The sequence below is a fragment of the Carettochelys insculpta genome, chromosome 1 (genome assembly GCF_033958435.1).
Source record: "Carettochelys insculpta isolate YL-2023 chromosome 1, ASM3395843v1, whole genome shotgun sequence".
NCBI lineage: Eukaryota > Metazoa > Chordata > Testudines > Carettochelyidae > Carettochelys > Carettochelys insculpta.
The window spans coordinates 268367096-268390159 of NC_134137.1; the positions used below are offsets into that span (position 1 = coordinate 268367096).

Here is a 23064-nt window from a genome sequence, read left to right on the forward strand (position 1 = left end):
CCATTACCCCATAAAGTACTTTAGGATTCCTGGAGTATGAAAGGTGCCATTTAACAGTAGAATGTATTCACTTGAAGTTCAAATCATATCTCACTAGGTATTGACCTCCTAATATTCAATGCACCCTGCAAGTGGCATTTGGTGATCAATCTCCACAGAAATATCTTTATGTTCTGTTAGAGAAATCAACTATAACTCGCAGTCCATCACAGCTGCCGGTAGCTGAGTAGCAGGAGAAGGTCAGCTTGCTGTACATACCTTCAGAAGATCACCGTCTATTACTGCTTGTAAAAGTGCTGCAAAGGACAAAAGACAAGACTGACATCAGGGATATGGACACCAGTGCAATTAATAATTACATAGTTTCACAGATGAATACAGTGCTTGACAGTATTAAATATACATAGGAGGTAAGTTCCCTAGCCCGAACAAGTTTGCACTCTAGTATCACAATCTACAATGGACCTGATGGTGCAAGTTCCAGTTTGAGCAGACGTACCCATGCTAGTGCTGATCAAGCTAATGAACTGAAAATAGAAGCATAGCTGCTACTGCAGCATGGGCTGTGGGGTCAGCTAGCCGCTCCAGGTGTTACCCTGTCCAAGACCCAAGGTGAATACTCAGGGATGCTAGTCCCTGCTGTGATTCATGCCACAACAGCTACACTTCCATTTTTAGGACATTGGTTTGATCAGAGCTAGCAGAGTTGTCTCCTTAAGCTGGGAATCACCCCTTCCAGTTCCAGTGTAGTCATACTCTGACAAGCATTACAGCATGAGGGAGGCAGAGCAACTACAGTGCATCAAACACTGCCAAAAGTCTAGACCAACATTTTTTTTTTAAAATGGTCATTCATATTGTGTGGCTCAATTTTTGAGCGCCCAGCATTAAGACATGATATCTAATTTGCAGTGCATTTGCAACATGGGCTAATTCTATTCTAAACAAGGTCAAGAGTGAAACTCCAATTCATTTAAATGAGAGTAGATAGGCCAACATAAAATGCTTTTGAAAACCCCAGTGTAGATGTTTCAGAAGGTCTATACACTCCTATCCAAATGAAATGTATGTCAGCATCTTTCATCACTAAGAAGAAGAGCATGACTACAAACAAAGAGTATTTGAGCAAGAAGGTCCTTCCTGGGATCTTCTCAAGGGTTTATACTGATGGGCAGTCAGTCGCAGGAGTGGATAGCAGTAACTCAGAAATAAACCAAGGGGAAAGCTGAGCATTGTCATTAATTTAGAAGGTCCTAACCACCCCAACTGAGATTCAGGCTTCCATTCTAGTCGTCACACACAACCACATAGTAAGAGACAGTCCCTGCAGCCCTTGCAGTCCAAACTGATGGTGGATGGGAGGGAAAAACTGAGGAACAAAGAGGTAAGGTACTCCGGGTCATGTAGCATGTCAGTGGCAGCACCACAGATCTCTCAGTAATGTGTCCTACCCTACCCATTAGGCCACCCTGATGCCCCACGTGCCTTTCCTATAAGTCAGACTAGATAACCAATATGCATCTGATGAAGCGGGTCTTTGCCCACAAAAGTTTATGCTCCAAAATATCTGTTACTCTATAAGGTGCCACAAGACTTTTTGTTGTTCTCAAAGCTACAGACTAACATGGCTACCCCTCTGATAGAGAACCACGGTGATCTTTGTAGCGTCCCTTTAGGAGTGTCTAGGCACATCTCTAACACAAACAATTAGTTGTGAGCGAGTAGGTTCCATAGGTTTCCATCATAGCTGAACTGTACAATTCACAGGGAGTTTCTATCTACACAACTTCGGGGCAGTAAGAAACCACACAAGTGAGGGTGATACAAATTTCCTACCACAGAGCAATTTTTTTCTCCTTTCTTTCCCTCCCCTTAGCTGAACTAAGGCCCATGAGTCAGAAAAGCACTTAAGTGCATGCTTAATTTTAGGCAGGTGTGTAAGGGTGTTTTTAGGTGCTGGCTGAATAAGGATGATTTCCTGAATCAGGGTCTAAAGGAGGAGTAAGGAAAACAATACCAGAGTATTTTATCTGGCAAACAGCACTGGAACCTCCAAGGAGCTCATTACTACTCCAGGCATAACATTACAAATGAGTTAAACACTGCAGGGGAGACGCCAACAAATGTTTCTTTCTTTTACAGAACACAGCAAGCTATGTTGTACGCAAGAGGTGGATTTCTATTGGCTAAACAATATCATTTTTGTGCTGGAGATTTGGGGGCCTTTTCTCATTTAATCCCATGGCTGTGGAGCAGTGGGGAAAAGCCAGCAGAGTTCTGAATTCGGAAAGCAGTGCTACCATTTAAGTTCATATTTACCCTGCAGCACTTCAGGCAGTTTGAGTGGAAACAATTTAATAAACTAGGTACTGTAAATCACCTGGCAGCTACACAATAATCTTATGTAAAGACCGAGGCACAAAGCAAAGGGAAGAGCTGGGAAAATATAACTTTGTGCCTCACTCAGTTTTCACATATACTGGTTTATGAAGTGGGTCTGTCCCATGAAAGTTCATCACCAAATAAATAATTTTGTTAGTCTTTAAAGTGCTACATTTCCCTTTGAAAATAATATTCCAGGGAAAAATAGATTTACTAGGCTAAAGAAGAACAATTTACAATCTTATTTATGGGATTCTCTGAATGGCTGAAGCAGGAAAGTACAATGGATTCTGATTCAGGCCATGAGAGGGAATGACGGTACTCAGCAGGCACTGACCTGCACTGCCTCTTATACTCTTGCTCAGGAGCATAAGGAGATGTACTACATGGACCCACATACACATGGACCCACACTCGAAGAAAGCAGGTGAGAGTGAAGAAGCTGCCAAAGACAAAGGGCTCTGCTTTGAAGCACATCCTCAGGTTGGGGTGTTACAGATTTCCAAGCTGTCTTACAGTTCTCATTATTTCAACATGTGCTGCCTTAACATCCCTTTCCTGAAGCAAGATGTATTTTATCCAATTGAAATTAAGGTGACTACAGATAGCTCTAACATGAAAAGCTAAGGGGTAGAATTAGATGTAAATCCAAGTTTCCCAGAAGTCGCACAACAAGCCAATCTCCTAGCAAATATCAATAACTAGAGATTGGCTAACAACAGAGAGGTAGCCGTATTATGACTCCGTTATTGTGATGGGATTGACTATTGAGTGTGGACTGGCTATCAGTCACAAAGAATAATTTATATGACCTTTCTCTTTTAAGCCCTGCTCCAGCAAAGCACATCGGCATGACACAGGCGCAGGAAGTATGGGCAGCAGGGGGCGGGGGGGCAGGGAGTGCAGCACTCCCACATTTTGGACATCCCAGCCACATGCCCCCATTGTCTAGAGTCCTGACTTGCAGACCCATTGTTCCCCAGAACCTCCTTTTCCCACCTCAGGTCCTGCTCAGGCTGCTGTACCTAGGCACAGGGGTTTGGCCACCAGCCCCAAATCCCACTCATCTGCCAGCCCCATGCACAGAGGCTTGGCCACCAGCCCCAGGTCCTGCTTGGCTGCTGACATTGCCATCAAGCCCTGAATGCTGGTTCCCACCCATAATCCTGTCCACCAGCCTTTAATGTGGGATCCCAGCTGCCAGTCCCAGATCTAAGGGGCTGTGAAGGGTGCAAACAGAGGTAAGGAGGGGTGTAGCTCAGCACCCTTGCTCCAAAACTTGTTCCTGCACACCGGGGCAGGGTGGTAGCTTTAAGTTTGATTAGTCCTATTGAAGTCAGTGCAAAGAATTGCATAGTTAAAGTACCTGCTGAAGTGCTTTAGGAGAGTAAAATCTTTCTTAGATAAAATGAAACACACACATCCACATAAAAAAAAAAAACAAAACCACTGCTATAGTGAATGGACTGGACTATATATAGTCAGTACTGTGGCACAGGATGCTTCGAAATTTAGATTATTGGAACAGAAAAAAGGTGGTCAGCATTTTGGGGCAGGAGCCATGTTTACATACATGTTTATATGCAGCTTAACTCAATGATGTCCCAAACCCAACTGGAACTTCTATGGGCTATGATACTGATGACAACAACCATAATAAATTCAACCTCTTTTAAAACAAGTGGTCCAAGTAAGCAAATATTTGGTGTTGGTGATAGCAAATAAAGGGCAACCTCAAATGAAAAAGCTATTATCATGCAGTGACAAAGGGTTAAAAAATGGGAAACCTTTTATGTATTTTGAGCAAAACAGGTCTGTCATTGTGCAGTACATAACATGAATTACACAAATTTTTTACCATACAAAAAATACCTTGATAATCAAGTTATTCTCTCGTTTCTTCCCAAAGTGGACATTTGCAATAAGTAACAGAAATGTTTTATTACTTTTGTATTTTCTGATAAGTGAATTTGCTTCCAGTGAAAGCTGCCAGGCAGCCAGAACTGGAAACTAAACCCCTTTGCCCATATAATTTGCAAGCACACAGCAGTGTTAGATTCCCTATTCTGCCTCCTCAATAGGCCTTGGGCACTAAGGTTAGTTCATACTCCATGTCTCTTGGACCTCTTTGTGGAGACTGCCAGTGGTGATGTGTTTAAATAGGGAAACTGTCTCATATAAAATGGGTAGCCATCAATTCATTTTATGCATGTCAGTGGACATATGCTAATAACTCTTTGTACCATTTTGAAAGCTTTTACCATTCCTAGTGGAACTCTTATTTATAGAAGTAGGAAATCTCACTGGAAAGGGTAGACGATTGCAAACCAATGACAATTTTGAAGTGTATCCATGCTATAAGCGGACCATTTCATCCAAGTTTGAACGGCGGCCTCTTCTGAGACAAAATTTACCCAGTTAACAGGGTATAATAGCATTATATAGCAGCAAATGAAGAGTATCAGGTCTAACTGCAAGAGGCTATGTAAGCAACACTGAATTACTTAAAATTTGGCTAGAAAATAGGGGCTGATGAAATCTGTAACTCTTCTGAAAACTGCAATCAAATATTTAATAACCACTCATGAGCAGACCCTTGTTTCAGCCTCTGAAAGGAAATACTGTATTCCAGTAGCACAGTACCTTCTAATACTATGCTGTTATTCAGCACTTAGGCTTGGTCTATGTTAGGAAGTTAAGTTGATTGCAGATATGCATTTCTACCTATGGCAACTGTGTATCTAGAATCGATTTATGTGCAATAGACTTACCTGACTGTCTACATAGAGGGAAGTCAATGGGAGGGTTTACTCTTACTTCTTGTAATATTGAGGAGTACAGGGATCAACAGCTGACCCCAGATAGCTCAATTTTGCACTTCTCTACCAGTCATGTGAAATTGAACTCCAGAAGATTGACCTTTACTGGGTTGATCTTTCCAGTAGTGTAGACACACCCTTACTCACCAACACCATTTGCTGCAGGCACTACTTGAAAGTTTTATGGTGAAATACTGACTTGCACCGACTTTTCAAGTTATGACAGGACTGGAGAAGGTTATACAGTTGGGCTTCTTTGATCATTAACTTCCAGAGAGCTCCCAACCTAGAATTCATTACTGCTTTTGTAGACTGTATGAAATTCATCAATCCTTTAAAAGTGGAAAACAATTACTGTTTTATGTTTTAAAAAGTTGAAAACTGAAATGAATAGTGTCAGAAATGTGGCATTTTCTTTTTACCTCATTGGACTTTACCTACCAGTGAAGGAGCTGCACCACAATAAATAGAAAAAGTTTTCAGCTTCAATTTTCTCTGAGATTTAGAGCAAGCAATTTATAGCAGTAACCTATCTGTCAAAAAGCTAAATTTTCCAGAGAGATCCACTTTGGGTGTAATTTAGAAATTTGTTTTCTCTTTAAACAAAGCCATTTAATTATAGCAGCTTTGTACCTTCAGTGGTTGTAGAGATTCAGATAAGATCAAAGCTGAATACGAGATAACATTACTCAATAATGTGTAGAACTGGCAGTATTATATGCGGCTTTGTGTTACAAATGAAATTACCAAGAACTTTCTCTCTCCCACCTCACAATAATTTGTTTCAGAATTGTTTATAAACAAAAAATATGATAGATCCTGCCAATAAATAAAAGGTATATGTGTCAAGTGTATTTCAAAATGTAATGTAATTTAAAAAAACCAACTGTTTTTTATTCTTTGGTATAATTACTTGGATAATTACAGAAATCATATTAAAAGGCTGAACACCTGAAAAGTGTTGATTTTTTTTCAGAATTTCAAAACGGTAACTATGCAGTGTTCAGTTAAATCCACATTAAGTGATTCACCTCTGAAAAAGTCATTTTCTAAGAGATTTCAAATCAGAAGAACCTTCAGTTTCATCAAAATCCATTAATTTTAATTAAGTGCCTTCAACAGCAACCCACAAGTCTGAAGGATAGAATGAAGACATATTAACTCCAATACTATGAAATTCATGCCTTATTACTGTCAATGGCTGCCCATAGGGCAGGCCTTTGTTCCATAGACCATTCAGAACGTCGTTAAAGCTGAGGGATGTGCTAAGCATCTTTCTTTCAGCATAAACAAAAGGAGCAATTAAATGTCTCCCTGTGCAGTGATAGCTGGAAACAATCAGAAGACAGCATCCGAAGCAATGGATATCTGAGAAAGTCAAACAGAAGCTAGGGGATACAGGCTGAAAGTTTGCTAGGGTCTCCTTGGTTGAAGTTGTTTCTGAGTGTGACGTTTCTTAGGAATTGTCGCTCCGTTTTGGAAAGAGAAACATCTGAGCTGGCTTTTATATTCAAATTTGGCACATTAACACATGGTTTAAATCGTGATGGGAATTTTCTGAGTCACTATAGGGGCTTGTCTGCATACTTGGCTCAATCTAATTCTTGATCTTCCCCCCCACCCCTCCACTCTCTGATTTGCTCACCTTGATTATCTTTTTCTGATTTGTCCTCCTTGCTTACTGTTTTTGGTTCTCTGTGCCTTAAATATTGAGTCTGTTCTGGTCTGGCTATGGTCTGAAGAAGTGGGTCTGTCCCACGAAAGCTCACCTAATAAACCATTTTGCTAGTCTTTAAAGTGCTATTTGACTGCTTTTTGTTCTGAGTGTGAAGGTATGTCCTTACAGAAATGTAAGGCAAAGCTCGAGCCTCATCCTACCCTTATGTCTATGCATCAACTGGGTTAACCTAGGTCTAAAACCTAGGGTCTCAGAATTATGCAAAGCTGGAAGGTCTGAACCCTCTTGCTTTCCTGTGTGCACCCAGCTCCAGCCCAATTTGGGTCCCAGAAGCCCTCCAGATGTATTTCAGAGCTCACTGGGACAAGTTCCTTAGTCTTCCCTATGCCAACAATCTGTGTTGTAGTCTTTTACACTCTATGGCAAAGGAAGACACAACTCATTTTGCCATCAGCAACAGCTGAGATCAGCATTTACTCACTGTCTATTGAACTGGCCTGCAAGCACACAGACAGCCTGGAGGATTTTCAGTGGAGATTCATCAGAAGAAGCTGTTTGCAAAGAGAGCTGTTTCCTGGGCAGAAAAGCACAGCCAGATTTTGATGCACACTGAGTGCCTCTGCCCAAACAAGCCCAAGGAGGGTGGGTTGGGAAAACAGAGCCTGGACCCCTCTACAGAGGAGAAGAAGCAGAGCTCCTGGCTCAGCACATCCAGGAAAGGGATGGTCCCCACCCCCCACAGCCTGAGTGGTGATCAACCACAAAACTTACGCACAGCTTTCTAGGGATCCCTGGGAAGCTGGAGCTGCAGCTGAGGGGAACCAACACTCCCTTCCCTACCTACCCTGAGGGTGTCCCAGGCCCCACAACACGCTTCCCTGAAGGTTCCTTCATGCCCTTTGGGGACAGGCCACACAGTCTGATAGCTATCCTCCTACAACAGTTGTCTGCAAAAGAGCTAGTTCTGCACTTTACATACTCGTACCCCACATGGGCACCTGAGTCCCACCATAGTACCGCTATGATAAAGAAAGAGAATGGGCAATGAAGTTTTCCCAGAGTGCAATATATTTGTAGGACTAAACTGCTGATGGAGTACTAGGAATTCTCAGAGATGGTTACTTCTGCTCAGATCTGTGTACTGCACTGTGAATCAGAGGTGCTCATTTCCTTTGCAGCCAGGGAGGTGGTCAAACCTCCCACCCCCACTCCACCCCTTTCCCAAGCACCCATCCTGCCTCTTCCTGCCCCTGCACCGCCTGTTTCTCCCCCTCCCTCAAGTGCACCCCATCCAGGACGTACTTCAGAGTTCACTGGGACACACCCTCTCTCCCAGAGTATCCTGCTTGCCACAAAACAGCTGTTTGTAGTGGCTAAGAGGCACTGGTCAGGGGCATGACAGAGGTATCTTTGCTGCCAAGGGGTGCTGAAACCCACTATTTTTGGTCTGTGGGTACCCCTGAGTACTCAGAGACTTAGTGCCTGTGCTGTGGATGGCAGAGCCCTGAGTTCAAGAATGAATTGGAAAATACTTAATTGAGGTATACCAGGGGGAGTACCCACCCCTTGTGAGCACGCCTTTTTTCTGTCCAACACACCTGCAATTACAGTCCTTATCAGCAGGATAGCATCCACCTCTCACTAATGACCACTTCATTGGTTGCGTGTGACCCTGATTTTCTTTGTGAGTTCTTACTATGGGTGGTACGTAGCTCTCGTGAGCACATACAACACCATTCACCCCCTGCCGGCCAACTGTACTGCCAGAGGGTCTTCAGCACCTCTGTCTGAGTAGCACACATTCTCTCCCCCTTCCAGAATATACAGCAGGGGAGAGCAATCATTTTTGATGGGGGAACTACTCCAAGAATTTGGTAAGTGGTCAAGGGCTGCACTCTTCCAAGATATTAATGGAAAGGGTTGAGGGGCTGCGACAGAGTTTGGCTGCAGAAAGAAACATGGGATAGGGTTTTGAGGTGCAGGATAGGGTGCATGTCTGGGATGGAGGCTGGGTGAAGGAGGGGGCTGTGACCTGGGGCAGGGGATGGGGGTATAGGGGATGGTGCAGGGCCTGGGAAGTATGAGTGAAGGATGATATTCTGACTTGGTGGTGGGGCACAAGAGGGGCTGCAGGGTCTGGGAGGAGGTTGAGTCCTGGGACAGGGGTACAGAAAGCAGTGCAGAGGTTTGGATTGTTACCTAGGACAGGAGGGCATTGTGACCTGAGATGGAGGCAAGAGATTGGAGTGCAGCGTCTGGGCCTATTTCACCTGCCTCTGGTGAAATATATTCTAGTTCTTTCCCCAGCAACGGTATCATAGAATCATAGAATGCTAGGACTGGATGGGACCTTGACAGGTCATCAAGTCCAGCCCCCTGCCCTCACGGCAGGACCAAGTAAGCTGCGTCTACACGTGCACGCTACTTCGAAGTAGCGGCACCAACTTCGAAATAGCGCCCGTCGCGTCTACACGCGTCGGGCGCTATTTCGAAGTTAACTTCGACGTTAGGCGGTGAGACGTCGAAGTCGCTAACCTCATGAGGAGATAGGAATAGCGCCCTACTTCGACGTTCAACGTCGAAGTAGGGACCGTGTAGCCGATCCGCGTCCCGCAACGTCGAAATTGCCGGGTCCTCCATGGCGGCCATCAGCTGGGGGGTTGAGAGATGCTCTCTCTCCAGCCCCTGCGGGGCTCTATGGTCACCGTGGGCAGCAGCCCTTAGCCCAGGGCTTCTGGCTGCTTCTGCGGCAGCTGGGGATCTATACTGCAGGCACAGGGTCTGCAACCAGTTGTCGGCTCTGTGTATCTTGTGTTGTTTAGTGCAACTGTGTCTGGGAGGGGCCCTTTAAGGGAGCGGCTTGCTGTTGAGTCCGCCCTGTGACCCTGTCTGCAGCTGTGCCTGGCATCCCTATTTCGATGTGTGCTACTTTGACGTGTAGACGTTCCCTCGCTGCGCCTATTTCGATGTTGGGCTGAGCAACGTCGAAGTTGAACATCGACGTTGCCGGCCCTGGAGGACGTGTAGACGTTATTCATCGAAATAGACTATTTCGATGTCGCAACATCGAAATAAGCTATTTCGATGTTGGCTGCACGTGTAGACGTAGCCGTACTGTCCAGACCATCCCTGATAGACATCTATCTAACCTGTTCTTAAATATCTCCAGAGATGGAGATTCCACAAGCTTCCTAGGCAATTTATCCCACTGTTTGACCACCCTGACCATTAGGAACTTTTAACAACCTAAACCTCCCTTGCTGCAGTTTAAGCCTATTGCTTCTTGTTCTATCCTCAGAGGCCAAGAAGAACAAGTTTTCTCCCTCCTCCTTATGACACCCTTTTAGATACCTGAAAACCTCTATCATGTCCCCCCCAATCTTCTTTTTACCAAACTAAACAAGCCCAGTTCTTTCAGCCTTTCTTCATAGGTCATGTTCTCTGGACCTTTGATCATTCTTGTTGCTCTTTTCTGGACCCTTTCCAATTTCTCCACATCCTTCCTGAACTGCGGTGCCCAGAACTGGACACAATACTCCAACTGAGGCCTAACCAGTGCAGAGTAGAGCGGAAGAATGACTTCTCATGTCTTGTTCACAACACATCTGTTAATGCATCCCAGAATCATGCTTGCTTTTTTTGCAACAGCATCACACTGTTGACTCATATTTAACTTGTGGTCCACTATAACCCGTAGGTCCCTTTTTCCCATACTCCTTCCTAGACAGTGGCTTCCCATTCTGTATGTGTGAAACTGATTGTTTCTTCCTAAGTGGAGCCCTTTGCATTTATTAAACTTCATCCTGTTTACCTCAGACCATTTCTCCAATTTGACCAGATCATTTTGAATGGGGCCATAATTTTATGGCTTCTTCCCAGAGGCCCTGCCTTCAACAACCCAGCCAGGGCCCATCTCAGTACCCTCAGCTGGTATCCTTTCTGCAGCCCTTCTTTGGCTCAATTTGCAGCCAGATTAGCAGGGCCCATCTCAGTAGCCTCTTCTGTGCCCAGTCTGCCCACACTAACTTTTTCATGGCCCAACTGCTCTTCCCATCAGCCAGGCACCAGGTCTTCACGAGCCTTCCCTGATGTTGGTTTCCTCTGGAGAGCTTTCCACAGTCCTGCTGTTCAGCCAGCACCTAATTATCCCTCCCTGAGCTACAGCTGAAAGCTTGAGTCTGCTGTTTGCTTTTTACCTGGCCCCTCCCTGTTCAGCCCAGCAGCCCCTCTGATTGCCTGCTCCTCTGCTGCCACTCTAACCTGCCAGGAGGAATTCTTGCTGCTCTGGTCTGGGGCAAGGTGATACAGGGCTGAGACCTCCAGCAGTGGGCCTCCAGACCTTCTCCACCCAGGCACTCTAGGGTTAAAATGCAACATAGCCCCTCAAGCCCAGGATTCCCTGACACAGGTCAAGCAGACTAGTGCTTGAGCCACCAAGCTAGCCCTACTCTGCAGAGCTTGGTGGCTCAAGCACTAGTCTGCTAAACCCTGACACAGGTCAAGTGACTGACGTCCCATTAACCTTAGGCTTATATAGGTGTGTAAACATACCCAGGGAGGCAGAAGGCAAAAGAAGCAATAGTGAGATTGACCCTGAGAGGAAGCCAGTGGACAGATATTCTTTTGGCCACAATAGTTGCTAGAAATACAAACTTAGATTTGTGAGCAAGATAACGGTCCTCTGTTGTTCACTTCTATAGTGTTCAGTGTACACTCTTTGTAAGTAAACAAGGCTGAACAAAAACAGAAATATAATTACTGTTATCTGCTGACAGAAACAATACAGCAAGTCTCCACAAACTGGCTAACCCCTCAGGTCACAAACAGTTAAGAATATCAAACACATGCAACAACAATCAGCCAGGGAACTTCCTCTTGCAGCTTGTTGTTATAAGGGAGCAGATCATATGCTTCTTCAAGGACACAATAATTTGCTCCTCTCCTCACCCTCCACTCTACATTTTCCCTTATAATTGTCCGATCAAAAAACTATGCACAAACCAGCTATTTTTCTGTGTAAATCCTATAAAACAGCATGTCTGACTAACCCATTTGTACTTGCAAATATGCACATATGCACATTCTGCTTCTACAATTTGAAAGACCAGTTTTTGAATATGCCAGTCCTGTGACTAAGTCCTATTTTAATAAGATCTGCTGTTTGGATTGCACACAATAATATACATTTCTCATCGATGTTTGGGGCTGCCTCTTAGCCAAGAAAGCATCATCTTGATACACAATTTAAAGGTGAGAGCTAACACAGGCTTGAATACATCTGCCAACTAATTTAGGAATAAGACAAGACGTTTAATATGTGACAAGCATCAACTGCTTGACGTATTTATAAATATGCATCAGAAATTCTTTTCCTTTTAACATTGTAGCTTCAAACAAGGGATTGTATATTAAGCCCTTTGTTTAGACTAGGGAGGTAATAAAAAATAACCACTATCCTGCCACAAGCATTTGCTATGCAACTGAAGGGCCACATTCTCATTTATACCAAGGCTCCTTCACATCTCATTGGCAGTATAAAAGAGTTTTAAAATGGCTACGAATTATATTTATACACATTTTAGGACTCGTGTACAATGCCAGAGCAGTGTAAGTGGTCATTGGTGTAAATGAGAATCTATTCTGGAATGTTCCTGTGGAGCACAGCTGGTGTTGAGGTAAGGATGGCTGAGGAACTGAAGTACTTGATTGGCTGATGAGATGATGCTTTCGCTTCTTGCTTGAGGCAATCCCATACGGCTTCAGGATGAGCATGAAAACATGACCCATGAGGGAAGAGTGAAAGAATTGTGTTTGTTTAGTCTAGGCAAGAGAAGATAGGATAACATGATAAAAGAGGGGATGTGACAATAGCTTTCAAGTACCTAAAAGGCTGTTAGAAAGAGAAGGGAGAAAAAAATTGATCTCTTTAACCCTGATGCGAGGACAAGGAGCAATGGGTGTAAACTGCAGCAAAAGAGGGTTAGGTTGGACATTAGGATAAACTTCCTAATTGTCAGGGTGGTTAAGCACTGGAATAAATTGCTTAGGGAGGTTGTAGAATCACCATCATTGGAGATTTTTAAGAGAAGGTTAGATAAACATCTTCTAGGGATGGTGGTTGTTCCTGCCATGAGTGCGAGGGACTGGACTTGATGACCTCTTGAGGTTCCTTCCAGTTCTAGTATTCTATGTTTCTAGGATTTTAAGAAGGGTGTTCTATGTAAATGATTCAAGAAACAAAGAATAATTGCAGAGAGCCACAATACCCTCTGGCTGACATTCTCACTGTATCCTAGAAAACCATTTGATTTTTAAACCAAGCCAGGAGCAATTAGTGTCACTTTCAGGAGTGATGAAATGGGAGAAAATGTTGCTGACCAAGCAAGAATGCAGACCAGGAGGACTTTAGCTAGCTAAATCCAGGCACTTTATCACTTACTTTGGCAAGAGGAGAACTTTACGTTGAATAATTAAACAATTAATTAAAAAGAAGACAGAAAGCAAAGAAAGTTAAGGGCCAGACCATTCTCCTCCCTGCCCTTACTTATATCAGTGGGCAACTCCTCACACAAAAAGTCCTGTTGAAGTCAGAGGCACCTCTTCTCTCTTTTCCCCAGAAGTCTTTGCAACCCAGGTGTGGCCCTGCTGTGCATTAGGTCCTCCTGCCAAGACTCAGCAAGTAACTGTTCATCGACAGACAAGAAGCTCACAATCTGACTTTAAATAATTTGAAAACCAGTCCAAACATTCAGTTCTGTGCAGGCCCATTTTGTTTGTTTGTTTTACACGGGCACTGTAATTGGATCCTAAGCAGAGGCACTGCTCTCACTCAGAAAGAATGATGAAAACAAAAATCTATACTAAGGACTTTCCCTCACTAAGTTCTGCTTATATCTAGGTAGTCTTACAATGTCTCCTTTAGTCATACTTACTTCTGGTATGAAGGCATAATCTAGATTCAGGAAATTACCCCGATTTTTCAATTTTATCCTTCAGTCTGAGCCCTTATATTCGCCAGGCCTGTCCTGCCTTCTCAGAAGCACTATCCATGTCTCCCTATTGACCCTCCATTCCTCTGTGATATTCAGATTCTATGATGAGAGGCACACTGTAAATACCTAAAAATCAATATTACTCCTGAGCCACCTGGAGGGGGTCCCAACAGAATGAAGTGAGAATTTCTCACCTCGTGTAGGTACCACTGTAGCCTCTGTTGAGATGGAGAATAAAGAAATAAACTCAATATCTGAACTCTAAGCCCCCAAGCAACAGACAATTGGGCTAGCCATGGATACATTTTCAGAACAATATATATGAGTGCTTTCTTCCCTAAGTGGATAATTAATCAAAATAAATACCTACAGTCAAAAGCCTCCCCTTCTGTCCTCTCTTGGATTTGTTCAGAGAAAGCATTCCAAGACATCTTAATTTGTTGCTGTGTGAATGGCTGCAATGCCACCCTGAAGTCCACAGCCTCTCACTTGGAGCTGTGTGAAACCATCCATCACTCTGTTGAGCATACTTGGCATTCAAAGCCCAGCTTCTCTTCCTCCGTCTCCAGCTCAGTTTTACCTGCACTCACAGAGGTTTTTTTGGTGGGGGGAGAGGGAAGAGGGGGGTGGCATTTTATTTCTTTACACGGTGTGACCAGAGAGTTAAAAGCGGAGCAGAATTGCTGAGGAGAACATCCCACTGCACACGAACACCGAACTTGGGGAGCCCAAAGATTTCACAGAAGTCAGAAATGAGTTTAGACTACCCTGGAGAGAGGGAGGCTATCTCCAGGAACAGAACAGATTTTCAACTTGCTTTATGCTCTGGGACCCCTGCAGCTGCCTTTTTCCCTTCAAAGACTCATCCCATCTCCCTTTGATAATGTAGGTAGCATTGAAGAACACCTCAGAATGGGTGCTGGGTGCTGACACCAGGCAAAGGACGAAACAAATCCTGCCTTAGGTAAGAACATTCTTCCATAAGTCCCCTCCGACAGAGACAAACACCTACAGGATCTCTACCGAGCTTTCTTGAAACTGCAATACCCACCTGAGGAAGTGAAAAAACAGATCATCAGAGCCAGACGTGTGCCACGAAGCCTTGTCCTTACTACAGGACAAGCCCAAGAGAGAAACCAACAGAACACCACTAGCCATCACCTAGGCTACGTCTACACATGCACGCTACATCGAAATAGCTTATTTCGATGTAGCGACATCAAAATACTCTATTTCAATGAATAACATCTACACGTCCTCCAGGGCTGGCAACATCGACGTTCAACTTCGACGTCGGGCAGCACCACATCGAAGTAGGCGCTGCAAGGGAACGTCTACACGCCACTGTAGCACACATCGAAATAAGGGTGCCAGGAACAGCTGCAGACAGGGTCACAGGGCAGACTCAACAGCAAGCTGCTCCCTTAAAGGGCCCCTCCCAGACACAGTTGCACTAAACAACACAAGATCCACAGAGCCGACAACTGGCTGCAGACCCTGTGCATGCAGCATGGATCCCCAGCTGCAGCAGCAGCAGCCAGAAGCCCTGGGCTAAGGGCTGCTGCACACGGTGACCATAGAGCCCCGCAGGAGCTGGAGAGAGAGTGTCTCTCAACCCCTTAGCTGATGGCCACCATGGCAGACCCTGCTATTTCGATGTTGCGGGACGCGGCTCGTCTACACGTGCCCTACTTCGACGTTCAACTTCGAAGCAGGGCGCTATTCCCATCCCCTCATGGGGTTAGCGACTTTGATGTCTCGCGGCCTAATGTCGATTTCAACTTCGAAATAGCGCCCAACACGTGTAGCCATGACGGGTGCTATTTCGAAGTTGGCGCCGCTACTTCGAAGTAGCGTGCACGTGTAGACGCGGCCCTCCAGTCCTCAGCTAAAACCTCTACAGCGCATCATCAGGGATTTACAACCCATCCTGGGCATTGATCCCCCACTTTCACAGGCCTTGGGAGGCAGACCAGCCCTTGCCCACAGACAACCTGCCAACCTGAAGCAAATCCTGACCAGCAACTATACACTGGACCACAGTCACTCTAACTCAGGGACCCATCCATGCAACAAACCTCGTTGCCAGCTCTGCCCACATATCTACACCAGCACCATTACAGGACCTAACCAGATCAGCCACACCATCGTGGGTTCATTCAGCTGCACATCTACCAATATAATTTATGCCATCATGTGCCAGCAATGCCCCTCTGCTATATACATTGGACAAACTAGACAGTCTCTACATAAAAGAATAAACGCACACAAATCAGATATCAGAAATGGCAATATACAAAAACCCGTAGGAGAGCACTTCAATCTCCCAGGCCACACAGTAGCAGACTTAAAAGTAGCTATCCTACAGCAAAGAAATTTCAGGACCAGACTTCAAAGAGAAATTTCTGAGCTACAATTCATCTGCAAATTCGACATCCTCAGCTCTGGCTTAAACAAAGACTGCGAATGGCTGGCTAAATACAGAAGCAGCTTCCCCTCCCTTGGTGTTCACACCTCCAGATCAACTGCTGGTAGTACGCCTCACCCTTGCTGACTGAGCTAACCTTGTTATCCCCACCCTTGCTCTGGCTTATTTATACCTGGCCCTGCAGATTTCCAAGACCAGCATCTGATGAAGTGAGTCTGTGCTCACGAAAGCTCATGCTCAAAACTTTTCTGTTAGTCTATAAGGTGCCACAGGATCCTTCGTTGCTGTTCCATAAGTCTGTCACCCACATCCAGCAGCACCCCAGGCCCCGGGGCAAGGGTGGGTGGAGGGCTCAATGCCATGCCTGGAAGAGGTGGGGTCAAGGGCACTCAGTCCTCAGCACCACTCATACCAAAGCACTGCCCCCTACTCCCACACCCTGACAGCCAGGGGCTGGGCATTTCATAGGGGCCTGGAGCAATTGCCCGCCCCGACCCCTTGTCAGCTTCCCTGCATGCATCAGCCTGTGAAAGCCACTGGAGAACCTCCTAGCAGCCCTCTCCCACCCTGGTCCAGGCCTGAGGTGGGCACTGAATAGTTTGCTAGTAATGGGCCCACTCCTCTGGAGGCCCGTGCAATGGTGGGCTATCTTTCCCAAGGCCTGAGGAAAGGGGTAAAGATAGGCTTGAGCTGAGACTCTTTCCTGAGCTGATTTGTTACTCCGAAGGATTGTTCTGATACGAGTCAATTCAAGTCATAGGCGCAACTCCCAAAAGCAAAAACTACCCTAGCCAAACAGCAGATCGACTCAAGCAGACTCATTCAGCAAGTCAAATTAATGATGCCCCACTCCCACTTCTTCTCCAGCAGAAATCAATTCATGCCCCCGATACCTGCATGTAGATTCCTCTGCACAACTGCCTGTTTTTCCTGGACAAAGGCCAATCATGCATATTGTGAAAGCACTATTGGAAACTTTTCAACCCAGGCCCCATTGGTTATGATCACACTGAATCTAAGAGCCTCCTAGGCTTTGTCCACAGTGGGGCTAATGACATCACAGTAGCACGTTAAAAATAGGTGTGCAGGTACTGCTTTGCTGTTTTACCATGAAGCTATTTTTAGCACACTAGCACAAGCCCAGGATCCATAAGTCTGTAGTCCCAGGTCTGAACACTCACTCCCAGATGCAGAGTGCATAGGCCTAGGATAACAGCGATGCGTGCAGAGGTGTTTTTCATCACCTTCCCCTTCACTCCCAAAACTACTGCCTTGCCAGGTTCTTCATTCCATCCCAAAGCCACGGCAAGGTGCCACTGAGAGCATCTACTTTGTCTATACCCCAGGTCGCTTCTTTCATTCAATGGTACCGATGCCCCACTCTACATTCTGCATTGCTTTTCACCAGTATTGAGACACTCCCAGAGAGGTAGCACCTGCTCTCTCCCAGGCATAAGGGTCAGTTGGGAAGGCCCATGGAAACTGGTACATATTGCAGCTCTTTCTGAAAGCATCCAGGTTATGCAACTGGACAATAATTCAAAGGCACTGTTAAAAATCCACTATACACTTAAGGTGCCAGATCCAGCTGCCTCCCCTGGCGCCCCCCCTTATGGGCTCACTCCAGGCAGCCAGCCTCAGTCTCCCCTCTTGGACTGTTTAGTAAACACGAAAAACACTTTTATCTACTCCCATCCCATCTTAGGCTCTGCTTTATTAAATTAACAAACATTCAAAATCAAGTTTTCAAGTCCATCCAAAAGTCCACGCAAACAAACAGGTTTCTCCTCCTCCCCTAAGCATTTCTGCCAACAGCCTTTCCTGCTTTGGCAGGCTCCTCCCAGGCTCTGTCTAGGTGGAATTTCAGTCCTGGCTCTCATCAAGAGCCCACTCACTCTTAGACGTCTCTAATCCTTGAGCATCACCATTATTTTCCATTTATCACCATCATCCTGTCTCCCTTCACTGCAGCCTCACACTACACTTTTTAGAGCAAGCACCACTATCTCTTCTTTCTGTGCCTCCCCTCTGTAATCAGGGTTGGCTAGCCCCAGGCCTTAAGAAGGATGCTTACCCTGTTACTAGTCACATTAAATGACTGAGCATCAGCCAGCCTGAAAACACTGCAAAGACCATCTCCAGATTGAGAGATATTAGTATTTCCATGCACTTGTCTAAACAGAAAATTATCCCCTATCTTCTCCCCTCACAAATAATAATTGCAGTGTGTTAAGAAGACTGGCTCTAAACTCTCTTTTCAATCTATTGTTCTCATCTTAATGAATTTCCCATTTATGTCCTATTCCCTTGTGGACTCGGAACCTGCCCCCAGGAAAAAAAAGGGTGAACTTCAAAATAACACAGCTCACTGGCAACACTGCTGGTGCAGCAAAGATTGTGTTCACATGTCTACCAAAAGAAAAAAGAAAGGCAAAGCACAATTTTCAAGGACTGAGCAACAATAGGAGTAACTAAATGAAGGGGAAATTACTGGGATACAAAACTTGTCATCAACATGTCAAAATTTAACCCTGGTGGACAATGACTAAATAATGTTGTGCCTGAATGCACCAATGGAGTTAGATACCCACGTCCCTGTTTTATTTCCTAAAACAGTTGATGTCTGATACACAAAACTCCTTTAGAACACTGTAGGCACTTACTTTCACTCCGTGCCTCCTTTTTGACAGTAAAAATTCCCTAGTTACTTTTGTTTTTGACCCTGGGCACGTACACAGCACTTCATTCTAGGCACCCAGACTCCAAGCTAAGTCCCAGAGTGATTCACAAACCAGGGGAAAAGATGTATTCAAACACCTGCTTTGTGGGATAGAGCTGATATAACAAACATAGTGCTAGGCTGCTTACCAGATTGGGCCCGGTCACACAATGCATCAGCAACAGGACCTTCCTCAATATTTAGCCCAGTATGTAGAGCACTCACCTAGGATGTGGGCGGCCTCTAGTAAGTCCCCCATTGACCTAAGTGAGAGAAGGGATTTGGTCACCTCTCGTGCTCTAACCTCTGTGCTATGCTGTTGTGTGGCTCCCTCAGTCTCACCTGTTGAAGCTACTGCATGCTGCACAGAATCACTAGAAGAGGAAGAATGGATCCTGGGTCTCCCACCTTTTAGCTGAGTGCTGTAGCCACTGAACTATAGACTGACTCCCTGACAGAGTGGGTGACTCAGGCTATGACTACACGTGGGAATAAAGTTGAATTTATTGACGTCGATTTTTTTAACACTAGATTTTATAACGTTGAATTTGAGTCTCCAAAACTGATCACAAAGTTTATGTTGTGTGTTCCCACCACATTGCCTAAGTTTGGCTTTGGCACCTATCCCACAATTCCTGCACACTCGCTGCATTTTGGGATTCTGTGCCGGTGTCTTGTGTGAAAAAAAGTCACCACAAGTGGTTGTGGGCTTCTGATGTCATCATCCCAGAATGCATTTCCCTCACTTTCCGCTTCCCACCGAAAAGAAATGGACAAGGGAATTTTTGCACTGCTTTTGCATTGACAGCCTCCTGCCATTACAAAGAATAACATGGATCCCAAGATGCTTCAATGTTTGGTGCAGTGTTTTGTGATGACTTCCCACACTGTGATGCAATATATTCTGAACATAACGCCCTTGCACTATCAGTGGGTTGATGCAGGGGGCACTAATGGACAGGAAGATCTGGGGAATAGCACTGCCCAGTTGTTGGTAGCACTGGAACCACAGCGAGGAATGCAGGTTCTGGACCCACAAAACAGCTCAAAATGGTGGGATCACATTGTTTTGCAGTCATGGGATGATCGGCAATGGATGTAAAACTTGCGCATGAGTAAGGTCACTTTCATGGAACTTTGTGAAGCGCTGTCTCCTGCCCTGAAGTGCAGTGAGACCAGAATGAGACCTACTTTGACAGTTGAGAAGTGAATGGTTGCCACGGCTATCAACAAACTTCTCCTGCGAAACAGTGACTGGAGAATGTGCAGGACGTAGTGGATGGATTTGCTGCCATGGGGTTCCCTAACTGCTGTGGGGCCACAGATGGAATGCACACCCCCATCCTGGCCCCGGAACACCAGGACTTAGAGAACATTAACCACAAGGGGTATTTCTCTGTGGGGTTGCACACGTTGGTGAATCACTAAGGTCATTTCACCGATATGAACGTGGGGTCAGGAAGGGTGCATGACACATGAATCTTTGGAAATTCTGGTCTGTTTACAAGGCTCCTGAGTGGAACTTTCTTCCCAGACCAGAAAATTAACACTGGGGGCATGAAAATGCCCATAGTGATTTTTGGTGATCCTGCTTACCCCTTGTTCCCTTGGCTCATAAAGCCATACACATGCCTACTGGCCTCCAGTAAGGAGCTCCTCAACTGGAAAGTCACAAGTGGCTAGGGAGTGGCAGAAGGAAGAAAGGAGAGTTTGCCCCCCTATTTTCAAAACCAGGCCCCTACTTTATGTCATTGGCATGAAACCATAGTTTATACATTTTTTAAATTGATTTGGCCCCACTGGGTAACTCAAAACACTATCAGGTTATAAAAAGAAACATGAAAGCATTGCTGAAAGGTGTATTTTCAACATGTTGGATGGGCATATAGCTGAGTGCTGACCAGTAAGAGAGTTACACAGCTAAGTCCTGGAATCCCACTCTCGTGAAAAGATCTCTCTCAGTGTCTGAAATAAAATTATAAAGGCCAGAGAATGTGGAATTAAGGGATTACACTCTGTCCTTGACCCTCCTATAGTCACTGGGATCTTAATCACAATGAGTAATCTCGCCTACTGTTATGCTGCAGTACTTAGCCACAATAGGTTGAATGGGAACCTTGGTTCTGAATTTATGGCTTTTACAAAGTTACATCCTCTCTGTCATTCCACTTGGGAGCCCTCCAATATTAGATACATTTAGGACTGTACAGGGAGTTGAGTGTCTCCAGGGCACCCAGCTTCTCTTCCAAAGAGGCAACAGAGCATAACAATTCTATTGTGCCTCAGGCAGGAAGCTGATAACTGAGACATACTCCATCACTTTGTGGTGACAAATGTAAGTAGCTATTCCACTTCCACCACACAGAACCTTGCAAAGACTCTGGTGTAACAGGCAGCTAGTCACTATGTGGGGGCTTTACTGTTTCATTTGAAAGCTGGGTTTTTACATTTTTGGAGTGTGCTCCTGGGGAGCTGCACAGGTACTGCCCCAACCCTACTCCTGTCACACACCCTTCCTCCTACCCAGATTTCCCACCCCCACTCCATTCCTGTCCCCCTTTCCAGGCCCCACATCGTCAGCTCACTCTTTCATCCTATCTCCTGCCCAGACCTCACACTCTCACCACCTCTCTGCTCTTCCACCCTCCCTTTCACTTGCAGCCCCCTCCCGCAGGCCATAGACTCCCCAGCCCTGGTTTACATTTAGGGATACTGACCAAAATGAAGATCTGCACCTTGACAATACAGACACAGAAGAGAGGTATTTGCGGGGAAAAGGAAACAGAATAAAAACAGCGAAAGGAGAAAGGAATGAGTTAGACAAGGAGGGAGAATTAAAGTTTAGAACATGTGTGAGGAACGTTTTTTGAGCTGAGGGCCACTGACCCACAGAAGAATCAATCTGGGACCACACCAAAGTGAGAAGCAAAAGAAGACCCCAAACCAATCCTCAATGACATAGCTCCTGATGGAGAAAAACCGCTCTTCTTATAGTCCTGCCCCCTGGGAGAGGGTAGTGAGGGAGGACCAAGGTTTGGAGCTTCCCCCAAGCCAGATTAACTCTTCAGAGGCCCAGGAACCCCTACAGCCTCTGAGATGGGCCCGAAAATGCATGGTTCTGAGTGTGGGAGGGGAATGTTGGGAAGGGGGAGGGGAGTAGAGGGTCTGGACAGGAGGGAGGGTGCAGGAATGAGCTGGTGGTGAGGGGTCTGGGAAGAGAGACAGGAATGAGGTGGGGTGGGGAGTCTGGGCAGGACGACGGGTGTGTCAGAGGTGTGGGGGCAAGGCACTTACCTGTGCAGCTCCCCAGAGGCATATGTGGCTCCACACACCCCACTACTCTCAGCACTACCCCCACTGATCCCATTGGCCATGATTCTGGCCAATAGGAGCAATGGGGGAAAAGCCTCCAGGCCAGCGGTTCCCTGCACTCCCATTCTCCCAGCTGGGTGGGAGCAGGAGAAGAACAGCAGCACACTGAACAGTTTCCTCCCCACCACCAGGCAGCACCTGTGGGACAGATGCAGCCCATGGCTTGCCTTAATCCAGCCCAGGAGGCTCAGGGCTTCCCCGCAGGCCATAGGTTCCCCACTCCTGGCTTAGAATATTTTAGAGAAAGAGAACATCCAATGTCCGTTGCTCCCTTAATAGAATAAATGCAAGGAAAACCGATAAGCCAGTGCAATTCATCACTGACCATATCCACTGACACGTAGCTCCAGAACAGGTCCCAGACCACCATATAAAAAATGTAACTTCTCTCCTGAGGACTGAGGACAGGGGGAATGTGTTCACATTTCACAAGGCTCCAATACTTTCTTCATTGTGAAAAGTCATTTCAGGAAGATCAGAAGGAGATATAACTGTGGCCAATAGGAGCTGCAGGGGTGGGCGCTTGCAAGAGGAAGCAGCACATGGAGCTGCCTGCCCTCCCCCAACAGGCCACAGGGAAAGGCCAGATACTGCGGGGAGCAGTCTAGGGTCAGGGCAGCCAGTGAGCCTGCCTTAACCCCACTGCATCACTGGACTTTCAGAGCCTAATATCT

The 23064-nt window shown here is 45.7% G+C and overlaps 1 protein-coding gene across 2 annotated transcripts in view; it reads right to left on the reverse strand.

The window, feature by feature from the left end:
* Positions 1-23064, reverse strand: part of DGKI (diacylglycerol kinase iota) — a 319904-nt gene that overhangs the window by 19132 nt on the left and 277708 nt on the right. For both annotated transcript variants that reach the window (XM_074983801.1, XM_074983800.1), the window contains one exon: positions 259-296. In XM_074983801.1, the coding sequence (XP_074839902.1) occupies positions 259-296 (38 nt within the window). The remainder of the gene's footprint in view (positions 1-258; positions 297-23064) is intronic.